At 36.0% G+C, this 20,253-nt stretch overlaps 1 protein-coding gene across 3 annotated transcripts in view; it reads right to left on the bottom strand.

The window, feature by feature from the left end:
- NECTIN3 (nectin cell adhesion molecule 3) overlaps positions 1-20,253 on the bottom strand; it is a 57,810-nt gene that overhangs the window by 10,024 nt on the left and 27,533 nt on the right. Inside the window, exons 3-7 of one of the 3 annotated variants that reach the window (XM_072937123.1) lie at positions 18,638-18,934; positions 16,821-16,938; positions 14,809-14,960; positions 6,590-6,727; positions 867-1,005 (exon numbers count right to left, since the gene is read on the bottom strand). In XM_072937123.1, the coding sequence (XP_072793224.1) occupies positions 867-1,005; positions 6,590-6,727; positions 14,809-14,960; positions 16,821-16,938; positions 18,638-18,934 (844 nt within the window). Of the gene's footprint in view, positions 1-866; positions 1,006-3,939; positions 6,728-14,808; positions 14,961-16,820; positions 16,939-18,637; positions 18,935-20,253 lie in introns of those variants that run through there. The other 2 variants (XM_030287033.4, XM_072937067.1) reach the window with 2 other exon arrangements.

Below are 20,253 nucleotides of genomic sequence, written 5' to 3'. Positions count from 1 at the left end.
TCAGATACAGAATTTAAGAGAAACAAACATGAAACAGCATTTCTAACCATGTTAAAAGTTGCTCAAAAGAAGACTCTTGACTCGTCTTGGTAGCTCAATGCAAATGAGGAAACTTATTTTATGCTAAAGGCTCTTAGTTATTTTATTTTAGTTCTCTAACTACATGAGCAACATTTCTGATTAAGTTTTAGTGTTAACTGTATATGGGACGTAAGAAACTGTATATGGGATGTAAGAAGACCCATAATTACAAATATTCTAAGCCCCTGTCACTTTTTTATGCACTTTTTTATCCAAACAGAATCTAGACATCGTCCACTTTAACGGACATATTTTCATATGTTTTTGTTTCCTTCTTTTTTGTTTGATCACATTGAATAAAGTAAACTGCATGTCTGTGCCAAAGACTTGAAGAAACAGCCAACATTCCAGAATGCACAAGTCAGTAACTTCTAAGCATGTATCTGCGGGAGCTTGCTTCATTTTACAAACATTTCAGGATTAATTTTAGGGGGCCTTCACATTTGCAAAGCGTGGCCAATTTATTTGCAGTCACAACAAACTAGCAGTCACTGGCACTAGTCAAGAGGGAACCCTTTTTTGCCCTCCAGTTAAATCCACGAGTAGTTTTCTTTCAAAAAACCCCAAACTTCTCAAGAGATAAAATGTTACATTACTTCTGAAGTAATTCTTACCTTCCTCATTTCTTTTTCAGAAATGTGTGATTTCACATTTGTGTACTCTGAAAATAGAGCCCTGAAATTACAAAAGCTGAGTAGCTGCTAAATTAAGTCAGACCCTTAAATTACTGTACAGAACAAATGCTTTCTGCATATAGCTGTCAACTGAATTTTAAAAATACTCACACTTTGTCAAGATAGGCTGGCCTTTTCTTCCTTGGGGTCAGCAGCACTGTCACAAAGATGGTAATGATAAAAAGAGCAAGGACTGCTCCAATCACAGCCCCTGCTACAGCAACAGAAGATGTCTGCTTAAAGGGCACATCTGCAATGTGATAGCACAGATTACAACTTTAAGAAGTTCATATACTTTCAATACTCAGATAAGCTACTTCAGTGTTGTTCTGAGAAATGCTTCTTCCTTCTACTGCCAAACAGAAAGCCTTGCCCTGCACTAGCCCTTCTGCACTATTGCTTCAACTTACCAAACTAAAAAAACTGGGGGAATTAAGAGAGTTCATTAAATCAAAACTTTTGATTTCAAAAATTTTATGGACTACTTTTATTAAGTACTAGCAGCATGCTTTCATTCTCAATTTCAAGGTCAGATAACATTACAAAATGTATGATTTGCACTTAAATAAGCTAACAAGGTGTTAATGCAAAAACCTGGGCAGCAACGGTTTATTGACAATCTTTCTTTAAAGACACTTAAGTTTGCAGAAAGCAAAAAACAAAAACTTAAAATCAGGGTAAAAAAACCCCCATATACTAACTACTAGGAGCAATGAATATGCAAACAAACACTAAATACTTGGCTTACACTTATCAAAGCAAACCCTAAGACCACTTATCATCTTTGGGACTTCACACTTCAAGCTACAAGAAAGTAATTTTCATAAATAAATTTTAATAAGAGTAGAGAAAAAGCTGTGTCTTTTTCTTTTTACAGCATTTTTGTTTTGACCTTCGCATTGTCAAATCCAATGCTGAAGAACTCTCAGACTGAATTAACATACCTGTCAGTCTTTAAAGGCCACTCCTTTCACTATGCTTAGAAATCAAATTTTAAGTCTCAAAACTGAAAAAGCTGCTAACATACTTTAATTTAAAATCATCAGTGCTTTAAACTTGTGCTAACAGGCTCAACAAAATTTTCACAATTGGAATAATTCAGGTCAGCTGCACTAAACACCTACAAATATTAGGCAGCATACGTTAAATAATGCTCTCAATTTACATTGAGTACTCAAATAGAAAAATTAACAGTGCAGAAATTGAAAATGAACACAGTTCTATACCTACAATGTATTTCTAAAGCAGTCCACTTTATTATTATTCAAAAGCAACACAACCATTCTCTAATCTCTGACTAAAGGAAAGCTGTATGCTCTATTCACAGACAAAACCATTGAAACTATGCAATATGATTTATCAATTCCTCCGATTTCCAATGTTGTTCTGCCTGTATGCTGGAAAGCTGAGCAAAACCCTTCAATTAAAAAAAAAAAAATCCCAAAATACAACACTTGTCTTGCACTCTGATAAAGCAATTCCTGTCCCCTCACTGCTTATCAAATATCTGACATGAATATTCTCCTGAGGTCACGCTCACACAGTATACTTAAGTAACCTGAAAAAAACTGAAATAAGCTTTTTTGGTGACTTCCTTAATGTTAAGGAATAAAGTCCTAGAGTAACAGCTTGCAGAAGTTACTTTGCTCCTCAAAGAAGAATGCAATGTGCCACCTTTGGTTCATCTAATAGCTTTCCCAGCATAAGCTCCATGTGTCCATCAGATACCAGCCTGGACACTATAAACTGTCCTGGCTTTGGCTGAGATAGAGTTAACTTCTTCTCAGGAGCTTGTACAGTGGTTTGGATTTAGCATGAGAATAGTGCTGATAACCCACCCATGTTTTGGTTTTTGCTAAGTTGTGTTTATCAACTAAGCCAAGGACTTTTGTGTGTGTGTCTCTCATGCTCTGCCGGTGAGGAGCTGCACAAAAAAAAACTGGGAGGGAGAATATTTGAGAAAGATCACCTGAAGTGGCCAAAGGGCCACTTCCCTTTGGAACATGGCAACACCATGCCAAGTATATAAACTGGGGAAATTACCCAGAAAGAAATATTGTGCATCACTTGTTTGTTTCCCCCTCCCTTTCATTATCCATTACTATTATTATTATATTTTACTTTGTTTTCAATTATTAAACTATTCCTATCTCAACCTACAAGCTTTACTTTTAATTCTCCTCCCCATTACACTGGGGTGGGAGGAGATGGGGGTGGGGAGAGCAAGCAGTTGTGTGGTGCTTGGCTTCAAGCTGGGCTTAAACTATGATACAAGCATAATTCATAGTTTTTCCTGAAAAACAGGCACATGAATCAGTGGAAGGGTCACCTAACCACTGCATTTTAACTGGCTTAAGTTTAGTTTACACTGGGTGCCCTCTTCTTGAAGTGAGAAAATCTCAACTAACTAATATACATTCTTAGGTCCAGAATTCTTGAAGATGCTTTGGTCTTGTGATTATATCAGAAGAGTTCATCCTAACTTCATGGTGCCTTTTCTTCTAGTAAATTCTGCTATAATGTTAAGACATCATAAAGTATTATACTTTCAATCAAAGTCCACCCATTGAGTCTGATTTTGGGTGCGATGATGAACACCCATTTGCTTCTGAACACCAGGAAAAATAGTAATATCCCAGCACAGTGACACACAGGAATTTAAATGCAATTACCACAGGGCACGCTTAATTTGGTTTTTTGAATTGCTTTGGCAAAACATCAGTGTAACCAGTGGAATGATCATAAACCCAGACCACCATGCCAAGCTGCACAAGCCAGAGAGCATGTAACATGTATGGTGCCACCTACAAAGCATTTTAACCACCAGATGGTCAGAAATAAATGGAAATTGATTAACTCCAAGAAATATGGTTAAAGCAAACAAAGACAATAGAATGAAAAAACAAGACTATCTTGAAGTATGCAATTCCTAATTAGTTTATCAGCTGTGCTTGAAAAGAAATGTTTTGGACAGCAAATACCTCCATTTATCATTTTCTTAATCTTCGTAAAAGAATTTCTGAAGACATTTGTTTTATAAGCTTATGCTCTCTTAGGGGAATACTTAACAGCCCATCTCAAACAGCTTAAACACCTTAGTTCATTCTATCCAGTCTCTGGGTTTATTGTGCTTTTCCCTCTTCAATTTTGAGAACATAACTGTGAAACATTTTTGAACACTACCTATGTTTCAGAATGTAAGAAAAAGTTTATTCACACAACAGCCATTTGTAAGTACAATCAATTCTTTTTACAGTAGACATAATGTACAAAACATTGCAACGCGCGTGAGCCCTATCCCTATTAATAACTTCAACTCCAGAACATTTCAACTTCTCAACCCATAGGAATTAAATATATATATATTTTTTAAAAATCAAAGCAAAAAATCCACAGAGACAAAAGCAAGATATCCCATGTGGAAAACTGGTTTATGGTTATGTTTATTTCCAAGTAAAACCATCTTTTAAAGATGAACTATCAACTTTTTATTCGAAGAGAGGTATAATCTCTTTATTCCAGAGATAATTTGGATTAGAACCCTCTGCTAGAAATTTCACTCGTTTTCTTGTGTTTGCACTCAAACTACAGATAACCACAATATCACTTGCTACTGTTTTTGAGACTTTGGTCAATCATTTATCAGTACTCCATTGATCCAAACCCAAACTTAAGTTGTTTAGGGATGCTTTTCCATTTGAATTTCAAATAAAGCTGTTGTCTTAATCTTTTCCAAAGACATGCAGTCATATGCAATCACAGTGTATTGTCTACAACACTCAGTATAACTATTTTTGGGAAGCTCTAAATGCTGTAAGCTACCAAACACCGTGAGGATAGAAAAGAACTTCCAGCATCAATGCTCATGAAGCAGCTGTAATTATCAGTCTATTTCACATCAATAGTACAGACTTCTCCCTTTTCATGTTTCAAATACTAATAGCCTTATCAGCATCAATATCCTCAAGCGAAACACTTTAAAATGGTACTTCAAAAGATTTAGTATTCTACTTATGCATTTACTGTTGTTCTGCAATTCACCTAAAGTTGTTTCATTCCTCCTCACGGCAGATTTAGTTTGGTGAATCTGCTCAAGATAAACTAGAACTATTTCACATGTCAGACAAGATCTCCAATGTATAATGGGTACAATGTCATTTTAAAGAACATGTAAAATCAGTATGAATTATTTGCAGGGAAAACAAATCCACTGTGGTACAGAGACTGCACAGATCATCTGAATTCATGTTTCACAGACTCTTTAGTTGCACCACTGAAGAGCGTGTTTTCAATACCTGAAGTAGCAGTGCAAGTGTCCACTTCCCTACTAAAAATCTGAAACTCTGGTTACCCTCTTCAAAGCAGGTATTGTAACTTAGTCGGAAGCAGCGTAAAACCGCTGTTTTAACTTCTGCTCATAGAAACTCTAATGCTTTTTGGCACCTGGGAAAATAAGCACATTCACATTAGCCTCCAGCTTCGGAATCTAGATGGGTGTTTTCTCCTTAGTTGTGTCCAATTAACCAGCTTGTAAATTCAATGGTAAGATTCCCACAAAGCCTCCAGAACAGGTCTCAGAAATTGCACCCTGTGAACTTGCAAAGAGCATCTTGTATGCATTAATGAGTTTTGACATCCTGCCAATTACAGGCCTAACAAAACACCTCACTGTATGTATATATACAGACACTAGAGTAAGCTTTAGAAATCAATGACTATAAAAAAATAACTTTTCATCGTATTCAAATACAAGCCTTTGACCTGTTTACAGTTACTCCTCAAAATGTTGTTCGTAAGTTAGTTTCAGTGCAATGACTTAACTTTTAAGTATATAGTTACAAGAAGGCTCATTAAAATGCTAAGAGGTATTCATTTTTATGCAGAAAAAACCCTAGAAAATAAAGCTTTAATTCTGCTGTAACACATTTTAACTGATAAAGTATTTGCTATATAGAAGCATTCAGTTTACTGTGGATGATACCTAGATTGGAGTAATTCAAAGCCCCCAAAGATTATATTTGATCATTGCCTTGGGTAAACTTATTTTTAAACCAGAGAGCCAAGACAGCCACTTTTTATTCTTAAACAATATTGAATGGCAACTTTAATTTAGCCTTTTTTTTTTTTTTAACTCTGACATAGACCAATATAAGCACTCTGCATTAAAACTCAAATCTTCAACAGTAGTACAGCATTGGGAAAAAAAAAAAGCAGCTCAAATACATTTTCCCCAGATTCAGTATTTCCATTGTGTCAAGTCACAATATAAAAACCTTCAAAAAAAAAAGTTTCAAAAAGTTTATTCCTCCTCTTGTATAAGTATAAACAATCTGAAAGTGACCAACCAATGAAGCAAACTGCAGGTACACATTTAGTTTTCAGTGGTTACTACACATACCACTCCCTCCGAGATATTACCGCACCATCTAAGTGAGAAACAAAGTCATCATCCTCATAAAATTCACCATGCATAAAACTCATTCCAAATGTTCCACTTTCATGGTAATCCATTGGTCTTTCATAATGGTCCTGGTACCTGTTAGTATTGTCTACATTGTTCAACTCAGGTTTTCCAGGGTCTTCTAAATAATCTTTAGATATTAAGTTCATTGGGTGCTTTGTTTCTTTTTTTATACTGCCAGGGTAAGAACTCATATCATCTGACTGAAGAACATCTATTTGGGACTCTTTTTGCATATCTGATGGTGGAATGTAGCTCTTAGCAAAGTAGTCACCGCGGAACGTCTTTCTCCTCTTATAGTAGAAAGCTCCACCCAGAGTACCAAGAAGTAACAGCAAAAGAATCCCACCCACCACACAACCGACGACGATACCCCAAGTGTCGTCCTGCTTTGTTGGCAAGGTTGATGTTGGGAAATGTATTATTCTAGGTTCTGTTGCTAAACCTGTGGTGCCATCAGTCGAAGGATGCCAGGGAACCGTGGGCAGTCGGGTGGTAGTAGTAGGAGGATCTAATGGAAAGAGCAAAGAAGTAGACAAGACACAGAAAAGGCACAGAATGTCAATGCGAGCTAAATCAGTTAAGGGTTTATAAGAAAGCAAAGTTGATGGGTATGTTCTACAAGAATAGTTTTTCATTCTCAAGTTCATGGCACTATAGAAGTCTTAAATTACTCACAAGCTTTGAACTAGCTTCCTTACACATGGTTTTGAGTTAAGCTGCAGCAGGACAGAAAGTACGAGGAGTGAACAAAATAAAAATAACCTTCAGGTACACAGTTTGCTCTCCTCAAAGTAAGGAGATAAGAGTCAGATGCTGACTGTTCATCATTATTTATCTCCTCCAAGAAGGAAAAACTCTAGCAGTCCTCTAACTTTCCATCCAGCCATAGTGAATTCTGGATCAAATTAATTCATTATGCCACAGAGTCAATTATTCCACATTAAATTCCCCCTTCAGAAATAATTCAGGGCACTGAATATAAGAATGAAAAACTATGAGTTGTGTGTTCAGTCACGTGAACTACTGATTTTTAAGCTATTCTCTCCAAAAACATTTGTTTCATTAATAAAACTTACTCAGTCTCACCTTGGGATTAGTGAAAGAAGCATAGTTAAAAATGGCATGTATTAATCTCAAAGTAACATTTATGTTGAGCAAGGAGCCTTCAGGTTTTTAAAACAATAAAAGATTGAAACATTTGAACCAAAAATTATGTCTATGCATTCCTTCTATAAGCCATTTGATCCTTCATGCACAAAGTAATTTCCATATTCATTCCTCAATATAAAATATAAACTGATTTCATGTCAGGTTATGCATGTAAACAAGAGACTGCCAGATAGCAAGCTTCTCCAGCATGCAGCTTTTTCCTTTGCTCTTTAGGTCTACTGGAGATGTATGCCTCTGTATTGCAGGCAAGGTTCCAAGTGATGGGCTGATGACACTGAGATTATATCAATCATTCACAATATTATATACAACTCCACTTCTTATTTCTATGCCACGCTGAAGTTACTTTTTGCCTTGCCCATTGCAAGCTAACTATTTTAAAATCAAAAAAGCAATTCTAAACATGTTATTATAGCTTGAACCTTTCAGAGAGAATATTGCATGAACAGCCAAGTAGCTCATTATATTATTTAGTTAAATGCCCATAAGCAAGATCCATGAAAGCAGTGCTACCACCACATTAGAAGCATCCTAAATTTACCACCACAAAGAGTGAACCAGATAGAACTAAATCTGTCAAGCTTTCAGTTATTTGACAAATCACAATCAAATAGCCATAAATATGATTTTTAATCTCACTACTCAGAGACAGACATACAATTTTCTCATATTAGACAGAATTTTCACATTTGTCATGATTACTACACACCTTGGTGCTGAATGCAACATTTTAAGGATGACATAAGTAAAGTTTTACACAGATTTTCAAAGGGCATAATTATATTCCTTAACTATGTAAAATGTGACGGTTCGTTAGGGAACTATGCATAAATGGAATTAATTTGACAGAAGACAGGAAACTGAACAAGAAAGATGCACTACCAAAATGAATAAGAGGATTCGGATTATGATTTTAGTAAAAACTGACTTAAAGTGAGTTTGGTAATTTAACAAAGAAGCAGAGATTAAAGAACTCAAGTATACCAGGGTTCTACATCCCACACATCCCATGAAGTTCAAATCCCTCTCTTGAAAATTTATTTGCTTAAGACACAAGATTTACAGCCTTAAAAGACAATTTCAAACAGTACCAGCAAAATCCTTCCAGGCTATATATACTTGTTTGACTTTAATTATTTGGCTTTGTAATTGCTTTGCCTCTGATACTGAGGTCTTAAGTCCTATCTCTCCACATCCACAAGGATGTAGTATTTGCATCCTGGCAGATTTTACCATTGCATATGTAAAATAATCACAGTGGCAATTACAATCTTATTAATATATTAGAAATTCAGTGTTTTACAAAGAGTTTTTCCTTCAAAACTTCCCATTCACCCACCAGTTGTCAGGCTGTCCAGCTGCATTACCAACAAGCACTAATTAACATTAAGCCAACTGCAAACACAGGATCAATTAAGCATTTGCTTATATGTATTCCTGCAATACATAACCATGACAGCTCTAAGATTTATTTGTTTTGGTACCTTTTGTTGATGAAGAATTACAAAATTAAAACTGTCCCTTCTTGTTTATAAGGCCAATTACAACTAAGAATATGTGAGTTCACTTCTGATGTCACCCAGAGCTTTCTAAATGTAAAACTAATTTTTTTTTTACTTCCTGTACCAAGCAAGTTTCCCAAATAGAGAACAACTTTAAGATGAGGAATGCTAAAGTTTTATGCTTACCTCATAACATTTTGCTTGCAAATCACATCTCAAATGCCAACTCCAAATCAAGAAAATGCCACTCTTATCTGTGGCTATGAAGGACGATATTATTTCATTTCAGCAAGTTCTTAAACTGTAATATTTCACATAATCACTGATACATGTCTGAGTTATTAATGCTTTCCACAAAACATTAAGGTCATCATTTAAATTTTGTTTCATATAGCACTTTATTCAAAAGCAACAATTTCCTACTGATGACTTCCTTTAACATTTTACTTTGGCCCCAGCGTTTAACAGCTCTTGTCTCTCACTGATGTATAGGCTTCTGTTGTTGCACAAGGCATAACATATTAAAATATCCATGTGGGCCAGGGAGGTGAAAGTAGCAGAAATTCTGGAAAATACTTGGGTTTAGTTTAAATACATCTTGATTTCAGTTTTTGTCTCTTACTGTGTTCTGGGGCCTGTTCAAATCCTTATTACATGTACCCTGTAATAATGATGAAGACGAGGAAAGACCCCAACAAATTTCTTCTACTCTTACATAGCTACCACCCCCATTAAAATAAGAGACATAATTGAAGAAAGCAAAACCCAATTTTCTGGTATGAATATAGCAAGTAAATTGGCTCCTTCAATACATAAAGAAGCCAAGTTTTCCTAGCTGGTTTCAAAGCCTTTGACACATTTTTCTGCCAATAAAAGGAAGATTTGCTCATGACATCAAATGAAGCTCTGATACAACCTCAAATTAAAGGACGATGGCTCCCATGCCCTGCTCAGTTTTCACACTCTTAGTTGTTTTACAGATGTTTCCCATCAAAGTCAGTACCAAGTTTCAACAGTGTCAACTTGATATTTTTATTTTTCCCTTAAATGCCTATTCTTGATACAGTTTTCTCAGCTCTTACAATACCAACAACCTATCTTGGGCAGGGGAGTTTCTACCATTAAATTTAGTGCCAACTAAACCCAACTAACATAACGTGTTTTGAGTTCCAAACACTGCATCTCCCTGCTTCAATCCATCCTTCAGATGTCTGGGACTCACCTCTGCTTCTGGTGCCAATTCAAAGCCAACAATAAGCCAAGTGTCAGAGAGATGAAAGTAGAAAGAGATTGATGACCACTATCTTCAAAGTCTTAGGTTTAAATCTTGCATTGGTATTATCAGTTTATCATTGTAAAAAAAAAAAAAAAAGCAAGAGAACACAAAACTCTTAAACAATAAACCATTTTGGATTTAGCCCACTATGAAGTATTTGAGGGGTAAATTGACCAGCTCTACAACAGGTAAGATAATTCAATATTGCTACAATTTACTTGGGTTAAAATTTGTCATTTAAGCATTACAGAAACAAAGTTTTGGAGGGAAAGGCTCCTTGGAGAGTTGCTGCCTGTTAGTATAGACAGTCAAAGTCTGCCTGGCTCCAAAAGCCATAACAGAGTGGCCAAAAATACTTCTCTCTATTTGCAAAAAACAATCCCACACTATTCAAGATGTCCTCTTGTTTGCCTCCTACAAGACAAGGATCTGCTATCAATTACTTCTAATCCAAAAGTGAGTTGGCTTTGAACAAATTACAAGATCTCTCTTTGCACATGCCATTTTACTGAGTGACAAGTATCTGCCTGTGTATGTACTACTTGTATGTTTGCACAGATACATACATAATACTATGTCTTGACTCGCTGTTGTTGCTAAATTATCCTTAAAGATTGAATAATAATTCTGTGCAGCTAGGTTTTAAAAATTAGTTCTTTCTTTCAACTGCTGAAAAGCTTATGTAGCAACTCCTTTATGACAGCAGGGAGTCAGCTTTCCATGGAAGAAGATTCAGTGTCTGCGAGTAACCGATTTGGAAATTTATCATTCTTTCTTCCTTTCTACAACCACTGCTACTCTGTGTCAAGTAATCAGTGAGGACACTGCATAACACTCTCCCCACAGTGTCTTGCCAACAAAGGTTCCACATTGGAACTAAACATTTTCCCTAGCATTGTTTTCAGTATGTTCCCCAACCTCTATTTTGGCAGCATAGTACTAATATTGGTACCAACAGTTTCTCTCATCAATCATCCACTTTCAAAGTTCAGTCTGCTTTTGTGGATTCTAGCTGGGATTTTCATGCGCCAAATAAAAGATTTTGGTATTTTTTTGGGACACAAGACAAACTTGTTATTAACGTAACCTCTGGCATGGAAGAATATTCAGGAAGACCACTGAAAATCCAAAGGCTGCTAGACCAGGGAGCAAAAGCCCTTTGCTAAAGAGCAGTTTGTCACCATCCCTTGCAATCTGTAATTTAGAAAATAAAAGAGTGCCTGTATCCACAAGGCGCTCTCAGGACAGAGGTTTATATATGACACAGCAAAATCTAAAACCAACGATCAGTCTCTGCTATGTTAATCCTCACAATGTCCACTCTACAAGAAGGTGACCCCTGTGCTTACAAAAACACCTTTCTAGGATTGCTGCCTAACAAAGGCTGGCTTTAATTTTAACAAATGTAATCTCTCCAAAGGCTGTCATGACAGAAGAAGTATGTTCCAACCTTAATGCAAACCTCACAGGTCACCTCTCCCTTGCAAGGGGAGAAAGGGAAAGCCTCAGTAAACAGCATGAAGGTGAAAGAACAGAGTCAAGAAAACAAAATTCAATTCCTTGTGTAAGAAAACTCAGTAAATCAATATCGTACAAGGAAGTGCTTTATATATCAAACTGACAGCACATTTTGGAAAACTTACTTCAATGCTTGAACTCCATGAGGAGCATGACTTACTTTTGCTAGATAGCTATGGAAAAAGTTTAACTTTTTAACTTTACAACACCAAATTAATAAAAATAGCAAATATAGCTGTGCCTTAAATGCAATATAAAAAGAAGTATCATGCTTCAAAAACCATTTGAATATTTCTCTATCCCTTCAGGAGATGTGTTATCTCCTGAAGCTGAAGTTACTACTTAGTTCCTGTCAACTACTTCTCTTTCATTTCTGTATTTCACTTCAAGGATATTAACAAAATTTAGGAGCACAACAGAACTTTTTACAAATATAGCTTTGACTTTTTTAACAATGAATATCAGGACCAAAACCAATTTTTTGCTCAGCTTATATTCCAAACCTACAACACATTTCAACGTAATAGGTTTTTTTTCCTAGCAGTTAAAAAGCTTAACAACTATGAGCATGGTGACTGTTCAGAAACATTAACTTCATAAATCTTTTTTGACAGCTTCATAATTAAAATTTGAAAGATATTGTGATCATACAGCTTTGTCTGTTAGCTTCCAAGTTTCAGTTCACAATTTATGCCAAGTGGCTAAGAGCAAAGACAGAAAAATAAGCTAAGTTATTATTTCAGCTTATTGCTCTACAGTACATCACTGCCATGTTTACCATTAATAGAAACCTGGTGAGTTAAGTCAAGTATTACAGGTGGTAAGTAGACTGATATTAGTCACTTGCCCATCCTGCATCATTTAAGGGCATTTCAGTTATTTAAAAAAATCAATCACTCTGAAAAGTTATTCTGAAGAGTTAGAATAGAATGTACTTAGTATTTGTTTCTGAAAACAATACAGGTGTTACACTAATAATTGCTTCACCTCTCCTGTTTTTACCCAGTCTCCTATATACAAGAGGTTTATACACAGTGCTTTTAATCATTTTGTCAGCATGATCAACATAACACATTTAAAGACTGAAATTTACTGTCAGCTAAAACCTTTATTGTTACTGGTGTACCTAACTGGCAGAACCATGACACTGTATGATTCTGCACTAAGTGAGGCTCAGTTTTGTTACTCCCTAAAAACAGCAAAGGTTTGCTAATTGCAGCTAAATTGCTACAGTACAACCACATTGCTGAGCACAGCTGAAAAGCAGCACACATATAAACAGTGTCCATCAGTTCACAGCAAAAGTCTACTGCTGCAGCTTAACAATCTCTGCACTGAGTTTAAACTCTGCAACATTTGCATTGGGCTAGAGCATAAACCATCACCACTGCCCAACTACCTGTACACCTGCTTTTCAAAAACTTGGTTCATTTTAGGAAATATTATCTATGATTTCCTGGTTGTCCTGTTTTAGTCAGGCCAATTTCATTTAGTTTGAAAATGGAATTTGAATGACAGCCTTTAACTTTCATGCATTGACAGTCATGATAAAAAGCATGAGGTCTATTTACTGCACATAACATTTATAGAACTGACAACCTGAATAATAGTGGACTTGAAAAAACTTTTCCCCACTCAGATATAGGACTGAGAACAGAGCTAGAAACTGCACTGTTATTTTTTGAGCAAGTGAATTTGAAAATTATATTCTAGTCAAATATTTTACCCTATTTAATGTTGGTTTTCTACTTTTTGGAATTGATATTTCTTACAATGTGCCAGTTTTGGTAATTGTTTTGACACTGCTATGCAGCCATGAAGTCTTCTCCATATAATCAGCCTTAGAGCCAAAACATCCAAAAGTTACTCTCACAGAAGTAACTTTCATAACAATTGGTAGCAGTTGAAGTCTTTTAAATGATACAAAATTCTACCTATTAAATTGTTTACAACTAATTCAACTGTCTCAAACTATTTATAAGTTTCCAGTTAACTAGTTTATTGACTAGACAGTTAATTAGAACTTACTAGCTTTCCACAGTGGCTTATATCACTGACTCCAACATTGTCATTCATTCTAAAGATGCAGAAAACTGTCAAAAATGAATTGACTGATGTGGTTTCAAACATCTTGTATTTAAAGTTTTAGTCTTAAATTCTCATTCTCATTTTAACTCTTAAGTGTTCATATGGAGTTTTAACACAGAAGTTATCTATGTTTGTATCCACCACCTCTGTATTCTCTAACAGGCCAATGTGTGCTCTGACACTTCATTTGCTTAATGAAATAACTAATGTCAAGAACTTACTGAAAAGCAGCAACACAGTACAACAGAAAAAGTTTTAATTTTGACGTCTATTATCATGCTTAAAACCCCCTATAATACTAGCATTTATTGAACAAATTAATTTGCTTAATCCCTTATGGAAATCCAAACAGTTTTCCACACCTGTATAGAAGAATTCACAATTACTCTAAGTCTTAGTGCTCTTTCACAAAAAAGGTGTCACACTAAAACATTAATTACATTGTGTTAATGACACAAGGATGTGTGTTCCAACAGCAGTAGTGCTACACAGACACAGAAATTCACTGTATGGTACTAAGTAGATCAGCAACAATTTTGCATGAGGTATTTAACTTGATAATTACACCCCAAGAAAATGACACAAGTAACTGGTGTAAAATGCACACATTCAGAACATAACCATAACTTCCTTAAAGTTGTTCTGCCATCTTTAGCTTTTCTAAATGTAGTTGTTCCCCTTCCACTAACATCTGTTTTCTCAATTTATTACAGACAAGGTACTGCTTATTGCAGTCAATATGTCTTGTCAAACACAGCTTAACACTGCAAAAAAACATTAGTTTAGCTACCAAGAGAAAATACTCATCTCAGAAGCACTGTAACCATAAGAATTTCCATTATATGTTGCTATTCAAGAGTCAGTTTAATCCCAAATTGTGCTTTTAAATCCACACTTTCAATGGCTTTTCACACAAAAAGCATATATTTTTCATATATTTCATGCAACAACTGGCTCTTCAGTTTGCTAATTCAATCACTGACAAAAAAAATGTTCCAAGTTAATACACTGTCTTTGCTAAGAAGTAAGACTTACCTAGTATGTAGATAGTCTTCTGATCACTTTTCTGACCAAGGGCATTAGTGACCTTACAGATATAAGTCCCAGTGTAGTTGTAAGTCAAAGGGCTGCTGAACTGCAGAGTATTGTTAACAGCCAACAATCCTTCAGGCCATTGTCCATCCAACCTAAAAGAACAGTTATATTTCAAATGTGTATATTTACAACTAGTTTAAACAGAAGTAGTTTAAAATAATATTGCCAATAATCTATAGAATTAATTTTTCACTGTGCTGACACTTCTAGTGGGCTTTCCTTCAACATTCTCAGTGTACACCTGAAGGTTTACCTAGTATTTAATTTCTGGGCCAAATCCTTTAAATGTCACATCTGCTGGAACTAGCAAGTTGTCTAAAATCAACACTACACCTAAGAAAACAGCCTCTCAAAAGAACTTGGAGGAACAAGACAACCCAAGCTCTGAAAACTAACAGTCTAACTAAGAAGCACTTTTGCTGCCAGCATTAGGTGCCTTTTTATTTGCATCCAGTAAATATTTCTGTCCATACATGCTTAATTTAGAGGACATTTTGATTAGAACTTCTGAGCAAGAATTCAAGCAGTTTCTCATCTTCTGAGATGCCTTTTCTTATCTCCCATCACTTTTCTGTCTAAATTACAGCACTGAAATGCAATGTGGTACTTGGTGATACACTTGGGGAAACAACTGGTTAAAAAAATTATTTTTTATCAACTGACTTTTCTAGGTCTATCATTTCCCTGTACAATTCTGCCTGAGATTGCAGTAACAACTGTGTAAACAGTTGTTAAAAAGAGAAAAAGGACAAAGGCCCTGGAACTATTCTAACAGAGCTGCCAACTGCCCTGTTGCCCAACATTAAACACCTCTGTAATTCCATGCCATTGAAGCCCATTTTGATTTATCTAAGTACCTATTAACAGCCAAGAATGCTTAAATCAATATTCAAACTAGATCACTTAGATGACAGTATCTTGAAAGCATTTAGCAAGCTTTTTTTTGAAGTAATATTGAACAAAAAGGCACCTGTCACTTTAAAACAGGTACTCAAAGGAAGAGAAACAAACACTTCACAGTTAGCACTAAATGCAATATATTACTAACCATGAAAATATCACTATCCCAGTAAATATAATGCCATCTTGGATTCCAAGGAATAAAACTGGTTGCTAAGGTAGATCTGACACCAGACAGCACACAGTTCAACACTGTACTTACTTCTCCAAGCTCAAGCTACCCTTCTTTTACATGCATTTCCCACCCTACACTTGAAGTTTCATATTCACCAGTACTACAGCTTTTTGGATGGGTTTTGTTGTTGCTCAGAAAGGCACACCAAGTTTATTCCAGAGAATTTTGATTTCCTGTAAAAGTTTCTTCCATTTTAAGTTTAGGAAATCTAACAATGATCTCTGAAGCTTGATTGTCTTTAAATGTATTTAAATAGGTTAATTTCTTCTAGAATTGTGAACATTGGTAATATTGATTAGTTCTTACATATGTTTCAAATTCAAATGAGAGAACTGAGAACCTAGTGCATCTGAAGAAGCAAACAGTACTGCTATTAAGGGCTTTTTTTAAACACAGGAATTTTTATGTGCTGAAATTTCTCTTCACAGTGATTTTGAACTAAGCCTGGGATGGAAGTCCACAGATTTGTGAAATGTGGATTATATGTAAGCTTTTAAATTTTTTCATCAGAGATATATGTAAATAATAGTTGGATCCTTATTAGAGTTATTGGTCCTTGCTCTACATGCTACAACACACAGAGCTCAGTCTACCTTGAGTAACTATAGAGACTTTACCCTGAGAGTAAATTTACAAGATATCCACTCACCTGTACTCATACAAACACACATCTTGTATTCTCCTTTTAAAATGCTAGATAAAACCAATATGACCAATACAAATCATATAGCCTTTGTTTTCAAAACATGCATTTACTGCAAGCGAAGTGATTATACCACTTGAATCATGTGGCAAGTCCCTTTTTACAAATATTTACCTGCTCCACATAAATTCCATAGGTAATGGATTTGCATCAGCATTACATTTGAGCTGAACATTTCCTCTTCCAATGAACCAGTTTCCATCATAGCCAGTTACTGAAACTTCTGGGGCATCTGACAAAAAAAAGATTTCATCTATGAACAATCACAGTTTTACATTAAAAGTGAATCACATGTAAGATAGATAGAACAGAAAGGTACTTTTTTTCCTATTTTTTTTGTGTGTATTTTAGTTGTTGGTTGCCTTTTTGTTTTTAATTTAAAGACCACCACCAAAATATACGGAGAACATACTAATACAGTTCCAAGCTACAGCATTAATATGCAACAATGAAGAAATTGTGTTAATTGATGCAACTTTCCCAGTGTGTTGTCAGCAACCACACAGCACCTTGAGGAAGTGAGAGAACTTTAGGAAAAAAAAATCAGTTTCATGTTTTTGGGAAGTGAGTAATGGTAGCTTAGAACTACTTCTCACTAAAAAGATACAGCAAAGGATCAGAAACAACCCTGGGTAAAACCAGGTAATTAAGAAATCACCAAGAAGTTCACAAATACCAACTATAAAGATTAAATTATCCACTGGCACCAAAATGTACAGTTATGTTACAGCTCTAAAAAGCCAGGAGGTGATTTCAGAGAGGCCTTGGAAAAATATTTAAAAGCCAAGGAACAGACAAACCAGTATGATTTGGGATAAGCTCTGGAGCTGAGATGGAGAAGCAGTTGCAAAAGTTACTAAGTGTCAGGGAAGACTGAAGAGCACACACTGCTTCTCACTTACTGCTGTGTACCTTACAATATAACCTTGTTAGAAATTCTGAAACATGCATTAACACTAATCTCAGATGAAAATATTAGGACCAACTTCCACCCTCACTTCATTTTCAATAGGAAACAATTATTCTATTCACTGTTTGAGACAATACAAATCCTCTACAGTTTTATTTCTGTATCAATGGCCCTCCAATCTAGAACTTTATTTCAAGGTCAAATAAAATAAAGCAGTGCCAGTCATTATTTTATGCCAAAATGAGTGACAGAACAAAACCAAGCCAAAATCAAAACAGCCAAGTCTACTTTTTCCAGACAGTACATTTGCTCTACTTGAACTGACAGACTCCTGTGATTTAGGAGCTTTAAAGCAGCACACAGACAAGACACGACACCAAAGTAACAACATGAAAATGGTTTTGTTCATATATGTGCTGTAACAAAAAGGGACCAGAAGCTCAAAGCTTATTTATCTTAACTGGTTTTAACTAAGCAACATTGTAAATCACCTTGCTTTGTATTCGGAGCTTTTAAAAGCCATACATTATTTAAAGAAGTCTGCAGGTTTGAATTATATGAGTAATCTGAAGCTGAATAACAAACACTAGGCATGTATGTATTATTTTCTTGTTTTTCTTGCACTAGTTGACAAAGCTTGGTGAACAATCTGAAAATAACTTACTGACCACCACAAGACCTGTTTTCAACTTAGCATTTCATACAGGAATCTTCATTAGTATTCTTTTTAATACTGCTGAAATTGTAAGACACTATAAACAGCTTATGGATCAACCCTCATGTTTACCCATGATTCAATATCCAAAACAGCAGAAATGCATTCTAGCTTCATGACTTGATTTTCACTACAGAGACCCTAGGCTTTTACTCCTGGCTGACCTGCCTCTTATTACAGCTTTTCTATACAGTTTCCATTTTCCCGAAGCACGAAGCGCTCTTCTCCTTCCTGTGAAGGTGTACACTGATTAAGGGGGAAGTTGCAAGATACATACCAGGAGTAGTTACCTCACAGCATACTTACACTGTATGTCCAGCATGTAAGGGTATCGCATCTCCTTTGCAAAGGCAGGGTGCCTCACCACGCAAGTTATGCGTCTTCCTCTTGCAAACCGAGTAGGGACGATCACATAGTGGCTCACAACTGTCACAGTTTCATTTGGAAACAAAGTAGAGGTGGATTCCATTTCACCAAGGCCTCCTTCCCAGTCAATCTGTGCAGCAGGTTTTCCAGTGGCTGCTGTACAAGTGGCTGCTACTGTCCTATTTGCACCATCTATTAGAGTGTTTGGTCCTTTCCTTAAGCTCACAACAGGTTCAACTAAGGAGGGGGGAAAAAAAGGAGATTTAAACAAGAACTCCACATCTTTGAAAGTGTCACTACTTAAAAGTGAAACAAGATCTAATCCATTTGCAGACACCCATGTCAATCAGACATCCTAGAAGAGCACACATATCTCAAGAGATGACAGCTCTACAAGGCTTTGGCCTGCTGACACTGCCCCACTTTGTCCACCCATTCAAGTTCCCTGTTGTTCATTCACTACATTTAATGCACTGGCAGGGAATTCCACAGTGGTTAGGTCCAAAACACCAGCTGCAGTGCTCAGTTGCGGTGTCTGACAACAGTAAACTTAAGGTATTAGGTTGAAATGACACTGCAGGTTTTTTTTCCAAAAGCTTAGATTCTGCTGCATTTTCAAGCATTCAAGAATTAATCTATACTGTCAGTATAGACTGAAATTTACTTCTGCGTTCTAACACCCAACATTAAGAGTTTAAGCTTTTTTTGATCACTATTATAGAACTGACTTCCATGCTGCATCTTTATAATACATACACACCACACACTGAACAAAGGATCTAATCAGTACACAGAAAAAGACAATTGTATATAAAATTTATCTAAGTTTACAATATACAAAGTAATCTATATATAAATAACATTTCAATAACAAAATAAAATTAATTGTTTTATATAGAAATAACATTTTGCCTATATGGAACTCAATACTAAGTCCAAAACTAAAGGAATCTGCATGTGGAAGGATGTGAGCTCCTTGTAAGGCCACTGCTGACCCTAAAATTTTAAAAACCTGGGGAACATACTTCTTTCTAAAAGGAAGTTGAGCTCTTCGTGGACAAGTCTACTGTTGAGGGCCACAGACTAAAAAGCTTCCAAAAAATTTCTTTCTGGTTTAGCAAATCTGTACAAGCCACCCACCAGTTGCAGCCCAAGTCAGAAGAACGACCTGGTGCTGTTTTAGAGTGGCCCATTTGTGTCACCAGCTCTGTAAGGGACAGCTGTGCAGCAGTGTACCCGCCTGCTCCACAATCCTGGTCTTTTGCTCTAATCTGGCCACTGGAGTCCTCTGAAGGAAGGTCATTGCTACTCACCATAATGCTTCAGAATCCACCTCAGTGGATCAGCCCTCACTAATCACAAAGCAGAGACAAGTCTTGCAACTTCTGTGCCTTTCAGTATCAGAAGGAGAAAAGTTAGTTCATGGAATTTCTTTCCAATAAATTGAAGCTGACCCACAGACATATCTTGTAACAGAACAGAGCAAAGTTCACTGCACCTGGCAAGTTCTCCAACTGCCTACACCTTCCAAAGATAAATATTTTCAGCTTCAGCCC

The sequence above is a fragment of the Taeniopygia guttata genome, chromosome 1 (assembly GCF_048771995.1).
Source record: "Taeniopygia guttata chromosome 1, bTaeGut7.mat, whole genome shotgun sequence".
NCBI classification, from domain to species: Eukaryota; Metazoa; Chordata; class Aves; order Passeriformes; family Estrildidae; genus Taeniopygia; species Taeniopygia guttata.
This window is presented reverse-complemented; position numbering and strand designations above follow the sequence as displayed.